This window comes from Dryobates pubescens, chromosome 8 (assembly GCF_014839835.1).
Source record: "Dryobates pubescens isolate bDryPub1 chromosome 8, bDryPub1.pri, whole genome shotgun sequence".
Classification (NCBI taxonomy): domain Eukaryota; kingdom Metazoa; phylum Chordata; class Aves; order Piciformes; family Picidae; genus Dryobates; species Dryobates pubescens.
Genome location: NC_071619.1, coordinates 35,201,114 through 35,223,384, shown reverse-complemented (window position 1 = coordinate 35,223,384; position 22,271 = coordinate 35,201,114). Strand labels below are relative to the sequence as shown.

General features: G+C 49.6%; 2 protein-coding genes across 2 annotated transcripts in view; one reads left to right on the top strand and one right to left on the bottom strand.

Moving 5' to 3' along the window:
• Positions 1-4,300, top strand: part of CFAP44 (cilia and flagella associated protein 44) — a 55,077-nt gene extending 50,777 nt beyond the window's left edge. Inside the window, exons 31-34 of the mRNA XM_054163902.1 lie at positions 453-654; positions 1,341-1,501; positions 3,051-3,185; positions 4,133-4,300. Coding sequence (XP_054019877.1) covers positions 453-654; positions 1,341-1,501; positions 3,051-3,185; positions 4,133-4,300 — 666 coding nt within the window. The remainder of the gene's footprint in view (positions 1-452; positions 655-1,340; positions 1,502-3,050; positions 3,186-4,132) is intronic.
• Positions 4,301-6,059: 1,759 nt separating this feature from the next.
• BOC (BOC cell adhesion associated, oncogene regulated) overlaps positions 6,060-22,271 on the bottom strand; it is a 60,131-nt gene continuing 43,919 nt past the window's right edge. The window contains exons 6-20 of the mRNA XM_054163689.1: positions 21,836-21,979; positions 20,932-21,225; positions 19,945-20,217; positions 18,842-19,140; positions 15,999-16,158; positions 14,984-15,094; positions 14,108-14,314; positions 13,031-13,212; positions 11,510-11,615; positions 11,194-11,316; positions 9,833-10,054; positions 9,211-9,437; positions 8,521-8,600; positions 7,324-7,517; positions 6,060-6,739 (exon numbers count right to left, since the gene is read on the bottom strand). Coding sequence (XP_054019664.1) covers positions 6,555-6,739; positions 7,324-7,517; positions 8,521-8,600; positions 9,211-9,437; positions 9,833-10,054; positions 11,194-11,316; positions 11,510-11,615; positions 13,031-13,212; positions 14,108-14,314; positions 14,984-15,094; positions 15,999-16,158; positions 18,842-19,140; positions 19,945-20,217; positions 20,932-21,225; positions 21,836-21,979 — 2,807 coding nt within the window. The 3' untranslated portion in view covers positions 6,060-6,554. The remainder of the gene's footprint in view (positions 6,740-7,323; positions 7,518-8,520; positions 8,601-9,210; positions 9,438-9,832; positions 10,055-11,193; positions 11,317-11,509; positions 11,616-13,030; positions 13,213-14,107; positions 14,315-14,983; positions 15,095-15,998; positions 16,159-18,841; positions 19,141-19,944; positions 20,218-20,931; positions 21,226-21,835; positions 21,980-22,271) is intronic.

Below are 22,271 nucleotides of genomic sequence, written 5' to 3'. Positions count from 1 at the left end.
AGCACGCTGGATGGGATGCAATGCATTCATCTACACAGCTGTTAGCACATGGATAGGAAGTAGAAAATGAAAACTCAAGACAGTGCTGTTATTTCCCCTGGCCTGAGTCTTCTCAATGAGAGAAGATAAACCTCTGCCTTTCTGGTTTATGTACCACTGAGGCAAGCTCAGCTCTCTCCATTTCTTCTATCTCCCTTCATTAAGAGGTTGGTAGTAAAGACAGAAGAGTCTAAGGCCTGAGCCTGCATTTCTGCAGCTCCCAGATCATTCAAAACTCCCTTCTTTGTTCCAGGTGCAGTGGAAGTGTTGACAGCTTTATACATAGGCAGTCATCACAGCATTAAGGAGTCTTTAAGCTGTGCTGAGTGGTAGTTAGTCACTCATTGTTACCCAGAGATGACCAGCACCCTTAATAAGTAAAGTCAAACTTTGCTTGTGGCTGTTTTTCCCAGGTGGAGTACTTGGTTGATGGGGAGATGCCCAGTGACCTCTCCCAGGCTTTGGTGTTTAGCAACCAGACCTTGGAGTATCTGCAGAAGAGAATTTCAGAGCTACGTGATGAAAAGAGAATGCAAAGAGAGATCTACAAGAAGGCCCAGAAACACTATAAGCAGCTCGTCCAAGACAAAAAGGAGATGGAGATAAAGATTCAACGTGAGTAACGGAGCCTCCGGACAGCACAGTACGTGAACGCGCGTTCCGCGCCCCCACGCTGGCTGTGCTTTATCACCAGATGTCTGCCTCTGTGCTCACACAGATGTCACAACTGGTTACTGCAGACCAAGTGGACTGTTTTGATACAGTACTGGTAATTTTCCAGCACTGCAGAGTCATTACACTGAGTGAAATATTTTGGGAACTTCATATAAGGAGAGTTGACTGAGATGAGACACTGAGTCAGGACACAGTTGCTATTTCTGGCTGTAGACCAGAACTGTTAGGAAAGAAGTATTTTCCCCAAAGCTGCATAAGCTTCTTTTTGGCAGATTCCTTCTCTGTGTAACACAAGAAGAGTGAAACAAAACCTATTCAAAACACTTACTTTCCCAAGGACCAACCCAAAGATGGGTCTAGCACCACAAAACCTGAGGCGGCCCCATATAGCCTTTGGGGTGGGAGCAGCTTACTAGGGCTGGCTTAGCATGTGGCTTGGTGACCTCACAGCCATGGTTATGGGCAAGGACAAACAGCAATATTCTGTTGTGAGCTCTGTGTGGTTGTGTGTGAATTACCAAATCAGCAAATACCAAATAGCTCAGATGGGCTGCTGGGGTAAGGCAGAAATCCTTATTAACCAGTTGAAGACAGTGCTGCTGTTTGTGCCATGTCCCTTCTGTTAGAACTGGAAATGAAGTGCAATGATCTGATGGTGAAGAAGTTTGGCCAGCTGGTTGATTTTGAAGCAGTTCAAACACACTCTGGCAGCATACGCATGGAGGAGCTGCAACTTCAAATAATGGAGAAAGAATATATGCACTCCCAGGAGCTCAGGAAGTGGGAGGTAAGGAGCAGGAAAAGGAGGAAGAGGGATATGTTGTGATGGTTTGTAAGGTTTCATTTCCCTGGGGCTAAATGCTTGCACTAAAATCTTTTATGCATGTTCGTGTCCAGGGCGGTGGTGGAGTCACTGTCCCTGGAGGTGTTCAAGAAACGTGTGGGCATGGCACTTCAGCACATGGTTTCATGGCCATGGTGGAGTTAGGTTGATGATTGGACTTGATGGTCTCTGAGGTCTTTTAGAAACAAACCAATTCTGTTCTGTGTTTGTTTGGGTTTTTTCAGTTGTCATTAACAGAGCATAATGTCCAACTCTGATCTCCCATCATCATTCCTACTTCTGCTCCAGCTGCTGACACTCATCCTATTTTCTCATGGAGGTAGTTGATGATCTTTTTGTTTTACTTTCCTCAAAATGCAACCTTCTGCTTCCTTTTTTATGTGAAGTTACTGCACTTACTGCTTTCTCCCACCGCCTTTGGTGACAAACTATTTGAGCACAGGGCAGCTCTGCTCATGCCTGGGGTGCCAGTCTGAGATGTTCATGTGTGTCTCAGGGTGTTGAGGAGGGGCTGAGGTTCAGCTACTGTGGTGCAAGCAGGCAACACTTAACATTGCCCTTGCAGAAAGACACATAGGGAAGTGCTGTCCCACTCATGGCTCTTTCCCACACCTCTGCCTAACTGCTGTACCTCCTTAGGCATGCCTGCTCCAGTGGAAGCTGTCCCTGCCCAGGGGGCTTGGAACTAGATGATCATTATGGTTTCTTCCAACTCAAGCTATTCTATGATATTTGTAATACTAAAAAGAAAGAAAAGGGGGGGAAAAGGGTATGCTGCCACTAGATTGCAGTAAGGGTTCAGTGGGATCAGGTAGCATGCAGGAAAAGTCTATTCTGTGACACACTGTGCCTAGCACTTCTTCCCCACTTCAAGCTTTTTCATAGAATTATAGAATCAGTAAGGTTGGAAAAGACCTCAGAGATCATCAAGTCCAACCTATCACCCAACACCTCATCACTAACTAAACCATGGCTTCAAGTGCCATGTCCAGTCCCTTTTTGAACACCTCCAGGGATGGTGACTCCACCACCTCCCTGGGCAGCACATTCCAATGGTTAACGACTCTTTGAAGAACTTTCTCCTCACCTCGAGCCTAAACTTCCCCTGGCACAGCTTGAGACTGTGTCCCCTTGTTCTGGTGCTGGTTGCCTGGGAGACCAACCCCCACCTGTCTACAACCTCCTTTCAGGTAGTTGTAGAGAGCAAGAAGGCCTCCCCTGAGCCTCCTCTTCTCCAGGCTAAGCAACCCCAGCTCCCTCAGCCTCTCCTCATAGAGCTTGTGCTCAAGGCCTCTCCCCAGCCTCGTTGCCCTTCTGGGCACGTTCAAGTGTCTTAATATCCTTCTTAAATTCAGGGGCCCAGAACTGGACACAGGACTCAAGGTGTGGCCTAACCAGTGCTGAGCCCAGGGGCAGAATGACTTCCCTGCTCCTGCTGGCCACACTATTTTTGACTTCTCTCACCCCAGCTCAACCTTTTATGTCTTTCTAGGAAAGGATCTTAGCCCTGCGTCAGCAGCTGATGAAGCTGACAAAGGAGAACACCACCAAGCTACAGCAGCTGAACCAGTTTTGCCTTGAAAAGCAGCAACTTGAAACAAAGATGGCTTCACTGAAAAATGACCTGGTGAGCCTTTTAGCTGCTGCACTCACTGGGGTTGGGACTGTTCAAAATGGGTAAGGGATCTCTGCCCCTCACCAGCTCTCTACTCTCATCCCCTGCTCTGCAGGCAGCAGTTTGGGCTAACATTGCCTCGTGGCACAGGCTGAACGGCTGCCCCAGGTCTTCTAGGAAGGGAGATGAATGAGCTGATTCTGAAAGCAGGCCACACCTTGGCTTCTCTGCAATTTCTTACTTGGCTGCCTTCTGCTATTAAAACAAGCTCATTTTATTTCTAATTCAAAACATCTTGCAGCAAGTCAAAACGATTCCTCTGTTACAAGAAAACAGCCAAATGGATGAAAAATGTTTTTACTATCGACAACTACCTGAAGGGAGGTTGTAGCCAGGTGGGGGTTGGTCTGGGGGGGTTGCCTTCTCCCAGGCAACCAGCACCAGAACAAGAGGACACAGTCTCAAGCTGCACCAGGGGAGGTTTAGGCTGGATGTTAGGAAGAAGTTCTTCCCAGAAAGAGAGATTGGCTATTGAATGTGCTGCCCAGGGAGGTGGTGGAGTCACCATCACTGGAGGTGTTTAGGAAGAGACTGGATGGGGTGCTTGGTGCTATGGTTTAGTTGATGAGATGGTGTTGGATGATAGGTTGGACTTGATGATCTCTGAGGCCTTTTCCAACCTGGTTTATTCTAGTCTAGTCTATTCTATTCTCTGATTAGGAAGTAAGGCAGCCACCTGTGACAGTCTAACTTAGTGGTCCCTCATTCTGACTTCAGTGTAGTTCTTCATGAGGAGTGAAGTCATGAAGCTGTCCTGCCTCTCGGAAAGCTTCATTTTCCTGCTTGAAATAAATTTCCATTGTTCATTCTCCTGTATTTTACAAGAGCTATTGCCTTCCACATACACTTCCTTCTCCCATATTTTACTGGAGCTATTCTTCTTCTCCCTCTTCATACAGGGGATAGAATTTCAGCTCACCAGAACTACTGATGTCAAAGAGAAAGCCAAGCTGAAGTCGCGGCTCAAGCGCTTGACTTGTGACACAGCTCTCCTCCGAGAGGAAATCCATTTTCTACAGAGAAAGGACGGATGCCTCTTTCTACAACCTTCACCACCACAGGACTGAAAGACAGCACCTGAATCATTCCTTGCTCTTACACCAGAAATGGTAACTAACAGTCTGAGTTTCCCTTAAAATGGATGTGGTTAGCTGTGGCAGCAGTCATACCGGGAAGCGTGCCACAAATTGCTCTGGCTGTGCAGGGGGTTAGTTGTAAAGGGTTGCATTTGTTTTCTCTGTCATCAAAACGTGGCTGTAGTGACAGATACAGAATTAAAAAGTCCAAATGCTGTTACCAGTCCACTGTTGGGGTACCAGAACAAGAGGACACAGTCTCAAGCTGTGCCAGGGGAAGTTTAGGCTCAAGGTAAGGAGAAAGTTCTTCACAGAGGTAAGGAGAAAGTTCTTCACAGAAAGAGTAATTGGCCCTTGGAATGTGTTGCCCAGGGAGGTGGTGGAGTCACCATCCCTGGAGGTGTTCAAAAAGGGATTGGATGTGACACTTGAAGCCATGGTTTAGCTGTCAGGAGGTGGTGGGTGAGAGGGTGGACTTGATGATCTCCGCAGTCTTTTCCAACCTTATTGATTCTATGATACCAGTGTTCTCAAATGTGGTAAGAGGTCTGCCTTAAGTGTGTGGTGGTGTTTGCTGATCATCCCAGCAGCAATGGCCCTTCTCTGCTAACTGAGATAGTTAAAGAGAAGTGCTATTTGGAGAAAGCAAAGGGACCTGTCTCCTCATGCCCTACAGTGATCAGGTGAGTGTGAAGCCACTTGGAAGACTTTCCCACTTGCCTCTGCTCTGCAGCAGTGGAACACTGCAGTGCAGGGTGTGGTAACTACCTGGCAGGAGGTTGAGTATAGCAGATGGCACTTCGGGACATGGTTTAATGATTGGACTTGATGATCTTAGAGGTCTTTTCCAATCCAAACAATCCTATGACTCTGTAGCAAACAGAGAGTCATCCTTTAATTCCACTGGCTTGCACTTGTCCATAGTGAGAATGCACTGAGCTCTGTCTGCTTTTAGGTTTTACTTTTTGCCTCTGACATTTGGTATGAGGTTGGTGTCATCATTCGTAGCGTGCACTTACCCTGTCTTACTGTGAGAACTTCCTTCAACCCCCTAAGCAGAAGGGTTGTGTGGCACTGTTCTTCCGGTGCAAAGCTGCTGAGGAAAGCTTGGGGTTTGCTGCTAAATTTTAATTAAGTAGATTGAACAACCTGCAGCTGTTGTTCCTTCTCCTCCTCCTCACTCCCTGCCTTTTGCCACTGGTCTTTGCTCCTGTCTGCTGTATGCTCAGCCAGGCTCCAGCCATATCCCAGCCAGGCTTGAGCACTGCCGCTGTTGGCCCAGCACCACCAGTGATAGTGGAGCCACTGGCCTTCTCCCTGGGTCCTTGCAAAGGTGCTGAGCAACCCTTGTTACCTTAAGAGAATAAGCTCACCCTAATCCACAGGATGCTGAAAGCTGTTGAAGCTGGAAAACCACAGGATGAGGGATAGAAACAGAATTGGCTGAGATTTGAGTGTGTCTCCCTCCCACCATCAAACTTGTGCAGCTGCCCTGGTTGATAAATGAGAATGTCTTCCAGCTGTGCTCCTCATGAGACATTTTATGTCACTTAAGTGGCACAGGTAGCAACTGTCCCTCTTCTCCTGAGAACAGCATTAAGATTTGTGTTGGTGGCTGTTTGGAAAACTGGAACTGCAGGAACACGTTGCTTTTCCCTGCTTGCTGTATGTCTGCAAGAAGAGAAGAACAGGTTCCTGCTGTGGGAGGATTTAGCATGGAGGCAGCTACAGAAAAGACTGAAGCCTTTATTTGAGATGTCAAAGCGTGGGTTTGTCTTTACAGATAGGCAGATGCAGATGGCGTGTCCGTGAAGGGTTAAGGTGATTAGGCAGAGTGCATAACTCCTCCAGTCCATTCCCAGGATCCTGCTCCTGGGACAAACCTTCCTGTGGAGGAGAGGAAAAGATCTTTCTGACAGCATTAATTTCTGTGAAGCCCTCGCTGCAAGAGGGTGCTAGATCTTGGTGGTGGCAGCTCTGGACCCATGTCCCACAATGTCGTTTTGCTGCTCTTACCGTGTTGTGCTCTGATGAACACCATGGTGCCATGGACAGCTGCTGCCTTGTTAACTGGACCCTCCTGTGACCTTGCTGAGGATGCTTTATGTCTCCATAGCATTATAAAAGGCACATATACATCTATATACAAGTGCATAAATATATAAATAGGGGTGTTATACAAAAATAAATACTCATTCTCTTTGTCTCTTTAGAATTAAAGTCTTTTGCAAAGGCTGCTTGGTCCCTAGCTGGTAGGAGAATGAGTCTCTAAGGGCCTCAGTGGTGGTGGACTTCTGTTCAGATGTCTTGGTAGGTCCTGACCCAAGGATGTGATCACTGGATTCTGGGGATGGAGATCTCCTCTGGACTGGCAGCATTCTAGTCTTTCTACCTCTTCAACTGGCACTAGGCCTAGGCAACAAGGGCTTCCTGAAAGGGAAAGGAGCAACAAACAATTATAATGCATATGGAAAAGAGAGACGCTGTGGTAGCTTTCTAGTCAACAGTCCACTGTATGAGGATAGGTCAAGGAAGAAGACCTGCTTTGGGAAAGGCCTGGCTACATTAGAGTTTGATCCTACACTTGCACACAAGTCTGATCCATGCTACAGGGGCGGATCAATGGATCAGGCCCTAGGAAGAAGCATTCAGATGATTTTTTCAGGGACCTTGTTATTTTACTGTTGGTGTGGAATATCCAGAAGTCAGAAGGACTGAAGAACATCATCTCTGCAACTAGAGGTGAGCAAGTGCCCTTCTGGCAGCACACAGCTCTAGCTTTTGGAGAGTCAGACATTTCTCTAAAAATCCTCTAGAAATGACTGAGACAATGTACAATCTCCAGCTGTGAGGATGGCCTTTCCATGCTCTTGTTCTAAGCAGTGTCAAAGCTGTGTGCACTGCAGAAGGAGACATGACCAGACCCATCAGAAAGGCTTTACAGTGAGATTCCCCTTCAAGATCAGCCTAGAATGATGAGATGAAGCAAGAGTGGAGGTTTCCAGACCACTGACCTTGGTGGAACAGGGGATCCCCTCGAGCATCCAGGCTAGGGCCTCCCACTTTGCTGCTCATCAATGGATGATGGAGGCCAACAAAGTGCTCTTGAAGGTGAGGACAGTCATCTTGTGGCTGGAGAAGCTGGTGAGTGGAGTCATCTGGGAGACTGTAGAGGAAAGAGCTGTCTTCTGTTCTTGAGCTGGGCAATCTGGGAAGGCAGACAAAGAGGCTTAGCACCATTAACAGATCTTTCCTCCCTGAAAGACATGACCTTTGCAACATCTTAGCCAGCTGCAACAATGCAATGACAGAGAACATTCCTCAATGAGTAGCAGAAATTGAGATGCACTTGTGGGATGGGAATGAGGAGATAGGACCTGGTCTGCCACAGGAACTGGGTGAAGTACCTCAGGGTAATAATGACTTGACATCTGAACAGTGAGACACAAAGCACCCATATGGGACCCTGGCCAAGTTCTGGGGCAGCTGTTTATCAGCCTCCAGTCACAGATACCAGCTTCTCTCATCCTACTTTGCAGTTGGCCATTTGGGAGCAGGGGGAGGAAAGGGGAGCAGAAGGTAGTTCCTGGCCATCTCTACAATTACAGTATCCCTCCCTTGAACCATAAAAACAATGAGCTGTATGGAAATAATGTATAGAATCATAGAATTGTTTAGGTTGGAAAAGACTTCTGAGATCACTGACTCCAACCATCAACCTAACACCACCATGGCCATTAAACCACGTCCTGAAGTGCTACGTCCACACGTTTCTTGAATGCCTCCAAGGATGGTGACTCCACCACCTCCCTGGGCAACCCATTCCAGTGCCTGACCACTCTTCCCATAAATAAATTTTTCCTAATATCAAGTCTAAACCTTCCCTGGCACAATTTCAAGCCACCTTCTCTCATTCTATCACCTGATACTAGAGAGAAGAGACCAACCACCACCTTGCTCCAACCTCCTTTCAGGTAGCTGTAGAGCACAATGAGGTCTCCCCTCAGCCTCCACTTTTCCAGACTCAATAATCCCAGTTCCTTCAGACCAAGAAGACCAGGTAGACCCAGAAGGCCTATTGCTGGAGCATGGATTTTTCTCAAGTGAATCAGGAGAGATGAGAGCATGGTGAGGGCAAGCTTTTGTGAGAATGTAGCCTTGCGGGTCCCACTAAATTGTTCCCCCCTCCTGCTCTACAAGCCAGGACTAACCTGGAGGGCTGGTAGTCTTGCTGGGCATTCCCATTTTGCAGCACTCTCGCCTGCAGTAAAGCACTGGTCTCTTCATGTGACTGCAAGAGAGAGAAAGATTGTCAGCAGAGCAATGCCACACAGCAGCGTGAAGAGGCAGGTGCTGATCTGGGAGCTGGAGCCAGAGCTGTAGGGCAGACTGGTGAAGCTCTTCTGACAGAAGGCAGAGAAAGTTTGTGCTACAGAGGACAGTGGAACTGGGCACCAAAAAAGTCACCTCATGCTCACTGCAGACTCACTACAGACTGATTAATGTACAGTCTCACTGTGGCAGTGCCTTGGCCTGTGTTACTGTTTACACAGAGTCCTTGTGGTGGGCTGAAAAAATACCACAGTCCTCAACACTTCAGTCCCTGTGAGCTTTCTTCAGGAGAGACAGGAACCATTCCTTTAAGAGCATCCTTTGCTCACTGCCTTGTCCTTACTTGGAGGCACTGTCCCAGGAAAACACCTCGTCACCAGTGTTACGGAGACCCTCCTGTTCCTCTCATGTCTCAGACTCCACTACAAAGGGGAAATCTCTTCTAAGATGCCAGTCTTGCCAATGCTACATGCGGGAAAGGGAGCCAGTCAGGACTGGAGAAGCCCTCTCACTGCAACTATGGCCTCCAGCTCATGTCAAACCAACGTCTAACCCCAGGTAGGACATACCGTAGGCATGTCATCTGGGCTGTAGTCTCGGGGCTTGGCGCTGGCGTAGCCCACCCCCGCAGCGGGGCAGATGCCGTTCAGGTGCGCCCCGCCGGCGTAGGGCTGTCCGTTCACATAGGGGTGTCCGCTGGCACGAGGAGCAGAGATGCCCCGCAGGGGCACCATGGTGTACTGACAGGATGATACCAGCAGCCCAGCTCCTGGGAAGCCCATGTCAATGGTTTGCTCTGCAGAGGGAAGAGAAAGGAATTCTAAGGCTAAAATCAAAGGTAAGTTGAGCCTCTTGAAGTTCAGCAGGGATAGCGTTAGGTTGTCCTACCAGGCAGCTATTTTAGCACCCAAAGCACCCTTGGAGGCAAATAGTGGAAAGGGACCCTACGTGAAGGCAATGGGAGTGTCCCTTCCTCCCTCTTCTAGTCCCAGAATTTCTTCTCAACAATGTAATCAAGGACAAGGGATGAACAGTAGCCTTGGTCCTTTATGGGGTTCCACAAGACTTGAGATTTTCCTTCTACCCATCTCCCCTCTGCTTCCCAGAATGTGCAGCCCCAAATTCTGGGTGTTTGATGCAGCCACACCCAGGGTCAGATCACAGGGAAAAGACTGTTTTAAGAACCCTTACTCTGCTTGGACCACGCTCTCCACAGACAGAAGGGGATGAAAGCCACGATGAGCAGCACGATGGAGCCGAGCACAACGCCTACAATCAAGTAGGGCAAATCGCTGGATCGGGCCACCATGGCTCCTGTCCCCAGGCCACTGTGCCCACCACTGAGTGGAGGATGCTGCTGGGGGGCGACTGTGGAGGGTGGAAGGCGACCTGGCAAACCAAGAGACTTCCGAGCTGCAAAGGGAAGAGACAAAGTGTGTTAGACACAGACGTGGCAGGTGGAATGGCAGCCTGCTCCAGGGACTGTGATGTGGAGAGTCTCCTATGGGGGCTTTAAAGAAGTACTTCTAGATGACAGAGGACTTCCTAGGCTGATTCATATTGCAGTACAGACAAGTCCTCTGTGCTTGGCTTACAGACTCTTGGGCTGCCAAAGGAAAAAGGGCAATAGCTTCTCTTGGGGCAGGGACACATGCATGCATTTAATGCTCTTCCTGCTGCTTGAAAGACCACCACATAGGACCTGCTCATACCCAAACACAGGAGTTTGGCACAGCAAAGGAAAAGTTCCAGCCACTATGTGATACTCAGGAAAATAACAAGTAACTACTGCTCTGAGGGAAATGGTGATGGGACTCTGCAGAAGGGTCTGTGGGTACCAGTATGGGTAGATACGCATCCTGATCAACAGCATCAACAAACCTATGCCTCTCTTCTCCCCAGTGCTGCCTCCATCACCTTGCCTGAGCAGACAGGGATGGCACCTGCTCTCAGAGAGTCCATTGGGTTGGAAGGGACCCTCAAAGCTCATCTTGACCCCACCACCCTGCAGTGTGCAGGGACACCTCCAGACTGCCCAGGGCCACATCAGAATGTCTCCAGGGATGAGGCCTCAACCACATCCCTGGGCAGCCCACTCCAGTATTTCATCACTCTCACTATGAAGGATTTCCTCCTTATGTCCAGCCTATATCTACCCTGCTCCAGTTTTAAACCATTGCCCCTCATCCTATCGCTACAAACCCTTCCAAACAATCCTTCCCCAGCCTTCCTGTAGGTCCCCTTCAGATACTGAAATACTGCTGTAAGGTCTCATAGAAGCCTTCTCTTCTCCAGCCTGAACAGTCCCAATTCTTTCAGCCTGTCTTCATAGGAGAGGTGTTCCAGCCCTCTGATCATCTTTGTGGCCTTCCTCTGGACCCGCTCAAGCAGGTCCAAGTCTCTCTTGTGTTAGGGGTCCCATAGCTGGACACAGTACTCTAGGCGAGGTCTCACCAGAGCAGAGGGGCAGAATCACCTCTCTCAATCTGCTGGCCACTGTGCTCTGACAGCTGCAGGCAGTGCTCCCAGGGGTGCCCTGTGGAGCTGCTTACCTTTGGTTTCGCAGATCATCACATTACTGAACTCGCTTTCACCACCCTCATTGAAGCATTGCATCTTAATGTCATAGGAGGTCTCTGGCTGCAGGTGGCTGATGGAGTGCCAGTAACGATCTCCTGGGGAGGGAGCAAACACATGGTGCCTTGTTAGCTTCCTCTGGGAGCAGGCAGCTGGCCCAGCTTTGCAGCACTGCTGGGTAAAGCAGGCCTGGGCAGCAGCAGCAGACACTTTTGTGCATAGGGCTCCTTCTGGCTGTGTACTCTTCCAAAAGGAATCAGCTGCTGGGACCAGTCCCTCAGTGTCTCCTACCTTCCACCACATCCTTCTTGTAGTCGCTGTCATTGTCACTGTCGGTGGGGCGGTAGTAGATGTAAAAGCCGTGGATGGGAGTGTTGTTGTTGCTGGCTGGGATGTACTGCAGAGAATGGGGGAGAGAAAGAAATTAGCAGAGATGTCTGTGCTCTACATTGTGCTAGGTGAGGAGCAGTGGGGATAAATGGGAATTCCTCCTTGTGCTGCCAGTGGTTTGCACAGTAAGGTCTTCCTTCCAAGAGCTCAGTGTCATTTTGTATTCTCACACCTTGCTTCTCCCAGGTAGCAGACCATGGGTGTGATATAGTCACCCCAAGAATCCAGCACTCCATTCCCTCTCAGCAGCCACAGCCAATGCTTCAGAGAAAAATACTCCTCAGCAGTGACTCAGCTGGGCAAGGGCAAGCACACCTTCACCTTGACCCCACTGGGCTCATGGCTTCCAGACAAACTGATCTTGCCACAAACAAGTGACTGCAGGAGTCTCTTGTTTCTGAAGACAGCTCTGTTCCTCCCCCACCCACCCCAGTACTGTCTCAGCTCCATGTGTTCTTGCTCTCTTTCACCCAGTATTTGATCAGCTACTGTTTGTGTTTAAGTGAACAGTGCCCATTCTGCCCTGTAGCAATTGCTGGCTAAAAGCTGCTCAGAGAGGGCAAAGTGTCCCTCTGCAAAAGCTCTAAACTGTTGGAAATACTTGGATCTGGGCTTCTGATCCAAAAGGAACTGCTAACTCCTAAAAATCACCTGTAGTGGACTGCTCTAAGTTATTATAAGGACTTGGAACTGCTACCTAGTAAATGAGAGTGAAGGACATACCTGTTGAAAACTACCAGGACAGAGGTGCAAGTGGCTTCCAGGGATTTGGCCAGAAGAACAGGCAGCCACCATGTTCAACTGTGCTTGTTGAATAAAACCATAGAATGGTTTGGGTGGGATGACCTTAAAGATCATCTAGTTCCAACCCCACTGCCATGGGTAGGGACACCTTCCACTAGACCAGGTTGCTCAAGGCCCTGTCCAACCTGGCCTTGAACACTTCCAGGGAAGGGGCATCCACAACTTCCCTGGGCAACCTGTTCCAGTATCTCACCACCCTCACTGTAAATAATTTCTTCCTAATATCCAGTCTAAATCTACCCCCTTCTAGCTTAGAGCCATTCTCCCTGGTCCTGTTACCACAAGCCTTTGTCAAAAGTCCCTCCCCAGCTTTATTCAGGTACTGAAGGTCAAGATCTCTAGGATTATCCAAGTCAAGATTCTGAAATTATCCACTGCAGTGCCTCCTGTGTACAACACTGGATTCAAATGAAAGGGGTCTCCTAGGTTCTCTGACTTCCTCCACTTCTGTGTGGCCCAAGCCCACTCCTTCTTTGGTGGAGGAAGCTATTGGATCCCGGATCCATTTGTGACAGTGACAGATCAGTGTGGTAACGTGGAATTGTGTATATGGGGCAAGTGGAACCCTCAACACCAGCTCCCTGCACATTCAGTGATCTCCACCCCTACAAACCTTACCATCCACTTGAGCATGATGGTGGTCTCATTGATGGCATCTGTGAAGGTGATGTATGGCCCGGCCACGGGGCGCTCGTAGACGCGGTTGCTGTACCCAGACACCACGTAGGGCCGGGACGCCGCGCTGGGCTCGCTCTCTCCCAGGATGTTCAGGGCACGGACTCGGAATTTATAGGATGTGCCTAAGGGAAAAAAGGGGAATAAGGGAGTTGCAGAGATTGGAGTGTTCCAAGACACCTACTCTCAGCACAGGCATGGCTATGAAGAGGGGCTACTACATCTTCTCCGGAAGTCAGAGAGCCTACAAAGAGATTTTGATCAAGGCACGGGCACAAGTTCAGCCGTGTGCTAGATGGAGCTTGCTTTTTTTTGCCTTCTCCCAGTTCCTGTCTGGACAGTCCAGAAGTCAGGTAGCAGTTCTGGAAGGTGTTTGGGTGGGTTCAGAGATGCCTGAAAGGATGTCCCTGCTGGCCACACAACTTTTGATGTGGCCCAGGACAGGTTGGCTTTTTGGCCTTCTTAGAGCACACTGCCAGCTCACATTAAGTGCCTCATCAGTCAGCACCCCCAGGTCCTTCTCTGCAGTGCTGCTCTCCATCCATTTGTCACCCAGCCTGTATTTGTGCTGAAAGCCTAAATAAATTTCTCCTGAGCATTATTTCATTGGTTTTTAAGTAGAAGTAGACAGGCTGCCCTTTGAAGCTGTCCTGTTCAGCAGTGCTTTTCTCATGTGAAGTGCAACAGGAACTGTGTGTCCATCTGTCTTGCCTGTGGCTAAGGAAAGTTCTGTCTAGTAAATGGCAAAGCCAAATGCCTTTAGTAACAATATCCTGTAATACAGCAAAGCATGCAGAAGCCTCCCTGAGGGAGGTCAAATCTATGCTGGTCTTTGCAGCTGGAGAAATTGGAGAAGCATCTGCAGCTTTTCCCCATACATCTAAGGCTGGAGCTGGGGAGGCTTTGTTTTGCTCTCACATGCCAGGGCCGAGCATGATGTGACAGATGGTTAACCATCCTACAGGGACTGCACAGATTTCCTAAGACCTCCAAGAAGCAGGGAGGAGAACACCTGCCCACCTTTCTCCAGGCCTGGAATCTCCACAGAGAGTCGAGAGGGAGGAATGTCACTGGTGGCCAGGGCCCAGTCTCCCAACTTCTTCAATTTCTTGTATTCCACACGGAAAGACTGGATGGGGAACCCACCGTTCCCACGGGGGATCCAGGTCACGTACACAGAGGTCTCTGATGCCATGGAAATGGTAGGACGGTCTGGTGCCTCTGGAGCTGCAAGTGGCACAGAAAGACATGAAACACATTGCTCTCCCCTGTCTGCAGAATCTTGTAGCTTAGAAATGTGTGTATGGGGGACTCCACCTGCACTGCACCCACCCACAGTGAGAGGTCTGGATATGGGGCTGGAGATAGAGCCTAAGGCCTGGCTGATGTGGAAGCAGTGAGCAAGGGGACACCGATAATGGGGATGGACAGGTAGAGGAGATGAAAACAGGAGAAGAACCAGCTGAGCAGGAAATACAGAAGAACCCTGAACTCTGGGAATATAATTTGATAGGAAAACAATCAAAAGATAGGAGAGAAAGAGATGAACAGAACTGTGGAGATGAAAGAAAAGGCCACACATGAATGAGTGTGGGGGACTGAAGGAGCAGACTTCACAGAAAGGATAAGGATTGAAGGAGAGGATTTCAGAGAGGATAACAGTGCTCATGGATAACAGCAATGGCAGGCACAAGGTGGGAAACTGAACTGCATTAACCAGTAAGGAACTGACGTTTTTCCAATACAGGAAAAACCAGGAACGGGCATTAACTGTCCCTTGCCAGGGCTTGGTGAGAGAGGACAGCAGGACCTACAGGGACTTGGCTCCCCTTTCCCTCTCACGTTCCCCCAGCAGCCCTCCCTCTCCCTCCTTGCCCAGTCCAGGGGGCGCCTTACGGGACAGGCGGCTGTTGTCAGCCTGGTTGCTGCTCTGAGTGCTTGTGCCGGGATCATCCCTCTGGATTTGCTGCTCTTTGCTGGCAACAATCTCTGGCTTTGGGCGCCGGCCTGTGCAGAGGGAGGAGGTGACATTAGTGACAGGGAGATGCAGCTCAGAGTTCATTTGTGCTCTGATGAGCAAAGCAAAGATTCCCAGCATCAGCACTGAGTACTTCCTGGACTCCACCTGCCCTAGGGGTTCAATGCAGTCAGCCTGCAGGCAGGAACTAAAGCCACAGGGGCAGCTTTGTTGAACTGTTAATAGATCCCTCTCATAATTTTACTTTCTAAAACTTTTAATTGGTTTTCTTGAAGTGCTGCTAGATTTCTGCCTGAGAAGGCGGTAATCAGCACAAGACTGGGGCCTGAGGGGAGGTGTGAGCAAGCCCACCACCACAGGCAAGGTTGCTACAAAGGGAATACCATTCCCCACACCTGCTGGGGACATGAAAAGCGCCAGGGGACAGAAGGACTTAGCATAGATATTTGGAACATCCTTTTAGTGGCAAAACCAGCTTGGCATCAAAGCAGGCTGTGTGGGAAGGCTTGAGTTTCCTCCGGTTCTCAAGCTTTAAGGACAGATTAGACAAACACCTGTTGGGAACAACCCCCAGAGGCTGATCCTGTCTCCAGGCAGAGGATGGATTAAATGACCTCTTGACATCCCCACGAGATCTATTTTCTACAGTTCTGCAGGTGTTCCACTGACACGTGAGGAAGGAAGGAAGGAAGGAAGGGACTTACTGCAACCCAGGCAGAAGGGGAGACCTGATTTTGCCCATCCTGTTGCAATCCCACCCTCCACTTTCCCTTCTGACAGAGCCACTCTAAGCTAAGGCAGATGTGTCTCCAGAACAGAAACAGCCCCTTTGTCCCAAGGCTGGTGCCTGTGCCTCAGGGGTGGGGCAGGACATCTCAGAGGGGCCCTTCCCTGACTCAGAGCAAAGCACCCAGGGACAGGTTTGACCTTTACCAGTCCGGAAGGTCACCATGGCCGTCTGTCCTTCGCCAGCACAGTTGTGAGCAGCCATCTCCACCTCATAAAGGCTCCCAGGGTCCAGCCTGGTGAGGGTCAGGCGGTGCTGTGAGGCTGGGACGTCCTTAACTGCCCAGCTGTCCGAGGCATTAGTGACCTGCTGGGAGACCAATACAGACATCACAAAGATGGGGACAAGCCAGGCTTGCCTGCTCTAAGATCAGAAACTTTCATGACAGGTTTTGTGCCAACCAGGGCTACCTTCACTGCCAGAGGCTTGTTTTACGTCTGGAAAGGAGGGAAATGGCACTGGCCAGGTCTTGAAGCTGAGGGGTTCAGGTATAAGCAGCAGCACAAGCTACCATGAACCCCGGTGTTTTCTTGACCTCAGAGGTTCACTCAACCTCATTCTACCCATTGGACCCCTCTGATACCAATGCCCCTCAACAGACATGTAAAACTCTGGAGCAGGTGTGTCCACATTAGCTAGAAGCTCCAACTGCCTTAGGAGCTAAATGTGTCCTGCAGCTGCTGAGCTGCTCATTTAGATGCTGGCCATTTCCATGGGATGATTTACCCAAAGACCATTTTGGTCACCTGGACCTAAATCATTTGACTAATGGCTTCTGATCCAGTATTATGCAGCTTCAAGGCTGGCACTTTTTGGCTGGAATGAGCAACTGTAATGTTTGAGCACAGGTTACCACAGGGAAGAGACCAAGTATGGCCCTAGCTTCCCCCAAAAGGCTTGGAAATAGAGTTTGGGTTTTGGTGATACCCTGATGCCCTGTACAAAGGAGAAGGGAAGGTAGAAGCTTCCTCCTTCCCAGCTGCAAGGATAATATTTTTGCAGGCAAGCAGGCAGGAGATTGAAGTGACCCAGTGCCGAAAGGAGCATTAGCCATGCAGGCAGTACAACAAAACGGAAATGCCAGGGCTCCGCCGCATCATTCATCTTCCCCGAGCATTTGACACTGACTGATTAATGCCCGCCTCATCTTATTTTCATTCTTGAGCCTGTGGAGATGAGAGGCCAGGGAGGGGAGCCCTAAAGACTGCTTAATATCCAAGAAAGAAAGAGCAATTCTTAAGAAACAAAGGTAATGGCTGCACAGCATCTTAACTGCTTGCAGGCTGCTGAGATTGCAGGGGCAGCATAAGAGCAGGGGAAAAAAGAGACATCTGCAAATATTTTCCAGAGGAGAAGCAGACCCTTGCCCAGTACAAACCTAAGCCTCCTGTCAGTAGGTTTTCGCTTTCCTCATGGCCATCTTTAACACAAAGAGCCTTTTCTTTTCTTGCTGAATTGATTCCTTCCCTCTCCACACACATGCTTTTCCAGTCAGAGATGTCAAAACCAGATCCCTGTATAACTTGATCTTAAGGATCTCTGATAGAAAGAGACTCCTTCTGAACAAGTTTAAGGGTTATTTGGACTAATTCCTTTCCAGACAATCCTTAAGCATCCCAAGAAAGAGTCTCCAGCTGAGAATTTGGACTACACTGAAAACATATTACTGCAAGCTGCAGTGACCCATGGTGACCTCCACTGCCCTACAGCCCCTTCCAGGTGAAGTGCTGAAAAACAAATAAAATGTGGACAAACTCCAGCCTGTAATTTCAGACTGCATGCAGAATTGGTAGTTACATGATACAACTGGGGGACAAATCTCTTCTTGGCAGACAACCACAGCCAATAGTCTGGTAAGCTTGTGCTATTGTGTTCTGGTGTTGGCAAAGAACCCTTTGTTTTAAAGGGTTCTTTAAAGAGTTGGTTAGCTAAAACCCTTCCCAAGTTTTGCATGGAAAGAAATCAAGGTTGTGTAGGGATTATAACAGCCTGCTATCACGCTGTATTTTCACAGAATCAAGTAATTCCAGGAAAACAGATACCATATATGCACATAAAATTGAAAACAGTGCCTTGCAGTGGTTGGAAATCCAAAACATGCAAGATCTGGAATGTACTAAAACATTAAAGCAAGAGCTGCCTCTCTCCTGCAGCTCCCTGCCTAATCCAAAGAAATATGAGTAGCAAATATAAATTCAAGCCCCTTTTTTCTACTTATCTGCAGCAAAATGGAAAGAGATGTTCCACACCTCAAAAGCAGAATATTTACCTCAACAACTGCTGGGCTACAGCTATGCAGAACCCAGCAGTGTACCATGTGCCCACCTTGTGCCATCAGCCAAGAGACACATGCTAAGCAGCGCACTACCTTTCAGCTTCCAGAACTTAACTGGTAGCTAAGGACCTTCCCAGAGGATTTACAATGGCTCTCTGGTGGCACAGTGTTGCTTCAGTGCTGCTGAGCAGGGCAGGTACACGCAGCAGGGAGGCTGCTACTCTGTGTGCTGCAGCCCAAGACTTTCAAGGCAGAGATGTCCCCTTGTTTTGTGGCAAAAGCATACACAGCAATTCACTCTCCAGTCTGCCCTCAGACTGTAAGCACACAACTAGGAATTTGATGTGGAAGCTCTTCAGGCTGGGAATGTGTGTGTGTGCATACAGCCTCTGCATACTCAGGCAGATGGGCACCGCTATGGTCTCTACTTCAACAGCTTGGCAAACCTCCTCTTGCAGCCAGAATCACAGAATTGTTTCGGTTGGAAGAGATCTTTAAGATCTTTGAGTCCAACCTTTAACCTAAGACCACACCTTAAATGAGGTGTACTGAGGCTGTAGCTGAGGAGGACCGACCAACCAGTGCCACCAGTGAGCAATGCATGCCCCTGCCCCAGTGCACCTGCTAAAGAGGTGTGAAAATGTGCAGTGAGGCCACCATCCTGCCTGTGGAGTGGCACAGAGAAACGATGGGAGCAGGGCAAAAGAGCAATACCTTGCGATGCTTCACCACATAGTAGAGGATGGGGGCTCTGCTGTCAGGCCGAGGTCTCCACACCAGGTCATAGCTGTCCGTCTTCGATGTCCGGGGCGAGCTGAGGATGATGGGGGCCTCGGCTGGAGACACCAGCTCTGAGTTGGCTGCACACGGAGGAGATGCTGCCAGTGGGGTTGTCTCAGGCTTTGGCAGTACAGCTTTATCCAGTGGCAGCTTTAAGGCACTGTCTCTGGAAGGTGGTGTTGAAGGCTGAGCTGAGCCCAGCTGGGCATCTCGTCCAGGTTTGTGTGTAGCTCCTGAAAGACAACATGGTGAAGCAGGGTAAATGCTTCAGTTGGCAGTGATTGAGACCCATGATAAACACCTGCTGCAGCAACAGGTACCTTAGAGGTACCAGCCAGGAGGCAGTGCTGCCTGCTGGGCCACTCAAAAAGGTGTTGGCAATCATCTCTCCTTCTCCCACTATAACACACCTCTCTGGCCCTCTGAGAGCAGGCCTTGGCCACATGAGGCTTCCTCCCTCTCTGAAGCCACTCTTACCCTGGATAGGTTCAGCAGGGTTCAAGGAATTGTGTGGTACCCTCTCTTACCCCTGTGAAGTCCACCCACATGAGCCTTTATGCTCTTGCTCAGTGCACACTCAGAGGCACAGTTGAGTAAATCACAGAATGGTCTGGGTTGCAAGGGACCTTAAAGATCATCTAATTCTAACCCCCCTGCCATGGGCAGGGATACCTTCCACTAGACCAGATTGCTCAAGGCTATAGGGTAAGGGCACTACACTCTCATGTCCTACATCTATCATGTAGAGATAGCTCAAGTAAGCACATATGGCGCTGCACTCAGAAACAAAACTGCTACCATCTGTTCCCCCAGGGAAACGGAGATATCTCAGTCCAAAAAAGCACTCAAGGGGTAGGCTTAAAAGGGAGAGAAGAGTCAGGCAGCTTAAACACAAGTAGAATGGTTATAACCCATTTTTCTTCTCCCGCTCTCCCTACTCTGTTAGCTGGGAGAGAGGGGTTGGACTCGATGATCTCTGGAGGTCCCTTCCAACCCCTAACATTCTGTGATCCTCATCCTGTGATCCTGTGACTTACCAGGCCGGGCTGTCCTCAGCTGCACCATGGCTTGCGCGCTGCCAACCTCATTCTCTGCCATGCACTGGTAAATGCCCTCGTCCTCGGGCCCCACGCTGACCAGCCGCAGCGCCCGGCGGGACAGCCGGAGCCGGTGGCTGGCAGAGAGGGGGACAGCATTGCGCAGCCACATGACGGAGGGCTGCGGGTTCCCCCGCACCTCGCAGGTGAACTTGGCGCTCTGGCCCCAGGGAATGATTTGCTGGGACAGCTCCATGGTGACTTCTGGGGGCTCTGCGTGGAGAGAAAAGGGAAAAAAAGGATGCTGAGTGCCAGTTGGCAGGGGGCATGGCACGGTCATGGCTTTGCACTTTCTTCTCTGGCAGGGATGGAGGCAGAGATCCTTACCCCTCCTCAGGACCCACTCCCTTTGTAGAGCCCTATGGGAATTCACTTCATTACACTTTCCCTTCAGTATGGCCCAATGCCATCTGCCCCTCTCAGATGGCAGCAGCCACCTACAAGTTCCATTTTCTGGTCTGGACTGTACTTGTGTCAAAACAACACATCAGCACCTGGTTGAAATGCAATCCAATGAAAGATAGGCTTCACCTCTCTAATGCTTGTGAGAAGAGGAAGGATGCATGGTAGAAAGCCAAGTGTAATATATCCCTTCCATTTCCCATCTGATCTCTCTCCCTACAGAACAAAACAAAAAGCAAGACATACTGATGGGTTCCCTATGACAATGTTAAATATGTCTAAGAGGCAAGCCAGTCCTCCACTAGAAAGTGTTAGAGCAATGCCAGTGCCACAAATGACAAGAGAAGAGCTTCTGCAGAGGAAGGGAGGATCCATCATCTCCAGCCAGTGGAACCACAAGCAGAGGTTTGCATTACATTGTGGTTTGCCCAGGGAAAGGAAGAGCACAGCAACATTAGTATTTTCCCCTGAAAGCAGTGAGACAGTCAAAGTCCTTCCTGAAACAAGGGCTGCAGCAGCACTCACCAAACACCTGCACGTTGTAGAAGATGAATGCAGCTCCAGCCTCCCCAACCCCATTGTCAGCTGTGCAGCTGTAGGTGCCTGAGTCCTCCTCACTCGTGGGGTCAATGAGGAGGTTGCTGAGCAGGAAGCGCGTCTTGTTGTACGCAGAGACGCTGGAGCCATCTTTGGCCCAGGTGACACGTGGTGGGGGGAACCCGCTTGCCACACACTCCAGGATGAGGCTTTGGCCCTTGGTGACAATGATGGTCTGAGCTTCAGGGGGGTAGATGATCCGGGCTGCCTCTGCTGTGGAGCCTGGTGAGGAGAGGAGGAAGAGGAAAGAGAGATGGGTAGGAAGAAAGGTGGCCTATGGGAAAGCAGCCTGTGCAGAGTGTAGGTAGGGCTAGCGTGCTGCTACCCTGTGCTGGGGGCAAATAAACAGCAATACAGCCCAAGAGGGACCCTCCTTAAGGGATGTGTGCACACACAGACCTAAGGGCCTTTGCTTGTCCACCACCAAGAACAAACCTTGAGGAGATACAGAAATCCCAGGGTTGCACACACATACCACAGGAGCAGACTTTGGGGACTTCTGCTGCTGGAAGGGAATTTTGGTTGGAAAACATTGCTGAGTCCAACTGTCAAGCTAAGACCACCATGGCCATTAAACCGTGTCCCAAAGTGCCATGTCCATATGTTTCTTGAACACCTCCAAAGGTGGTGACTGCCACCTCCCCAGGCAGCCTGTTCCAAGTGCCTGCCCATTCTTGTAGGTGAAGACATTGTTCCTAATGTCCAGCCTAAACCTCCCCTGGCACAATCTCAGGCCAAACTGTCAGTTCACACCGAAAGCCAGCTTCACTAGCACTGGTACATGCTCCCAGGGCTGGAAGTTCTATGGAGAAGAGGAAGGCAAGTGGCTTACGTCTCACACGGAGCCTCTCACTGGAGACCGAGGTTTTCACCTCCTGTGTCACAGGGTTGTAGGCAGCACATTTGTAAGTTCCCTCATCCTCTCGGCTGGCATTGACGATCTGAAGGTTTCCAGATGGCATGATAAGGTAATTGTCTGAAGAGAGAGAAGAGGAGGTGGCATGTGGTCACAAGATATGCTCCCACCCAGCCTCTTGAAAGACATGCAGAGCCCTGAAGGAAAGGTGGACAAATGGGAAGGGAAAAAATAACGTGGTAACACCAACAGCACTGAAATGCTGGTTGTTTCAGATCTCAGGGGGGACAGTAACAGAAGGAACAGAGCCTCAGGTGAAGCTAGCTTATCACAGAATCACAGAATGCACTGAGTTGGAAGGGTCCCTCAAAGGTCATCTTGTCCAACTTTCGAGGGTCCCTTCCACTGGTCC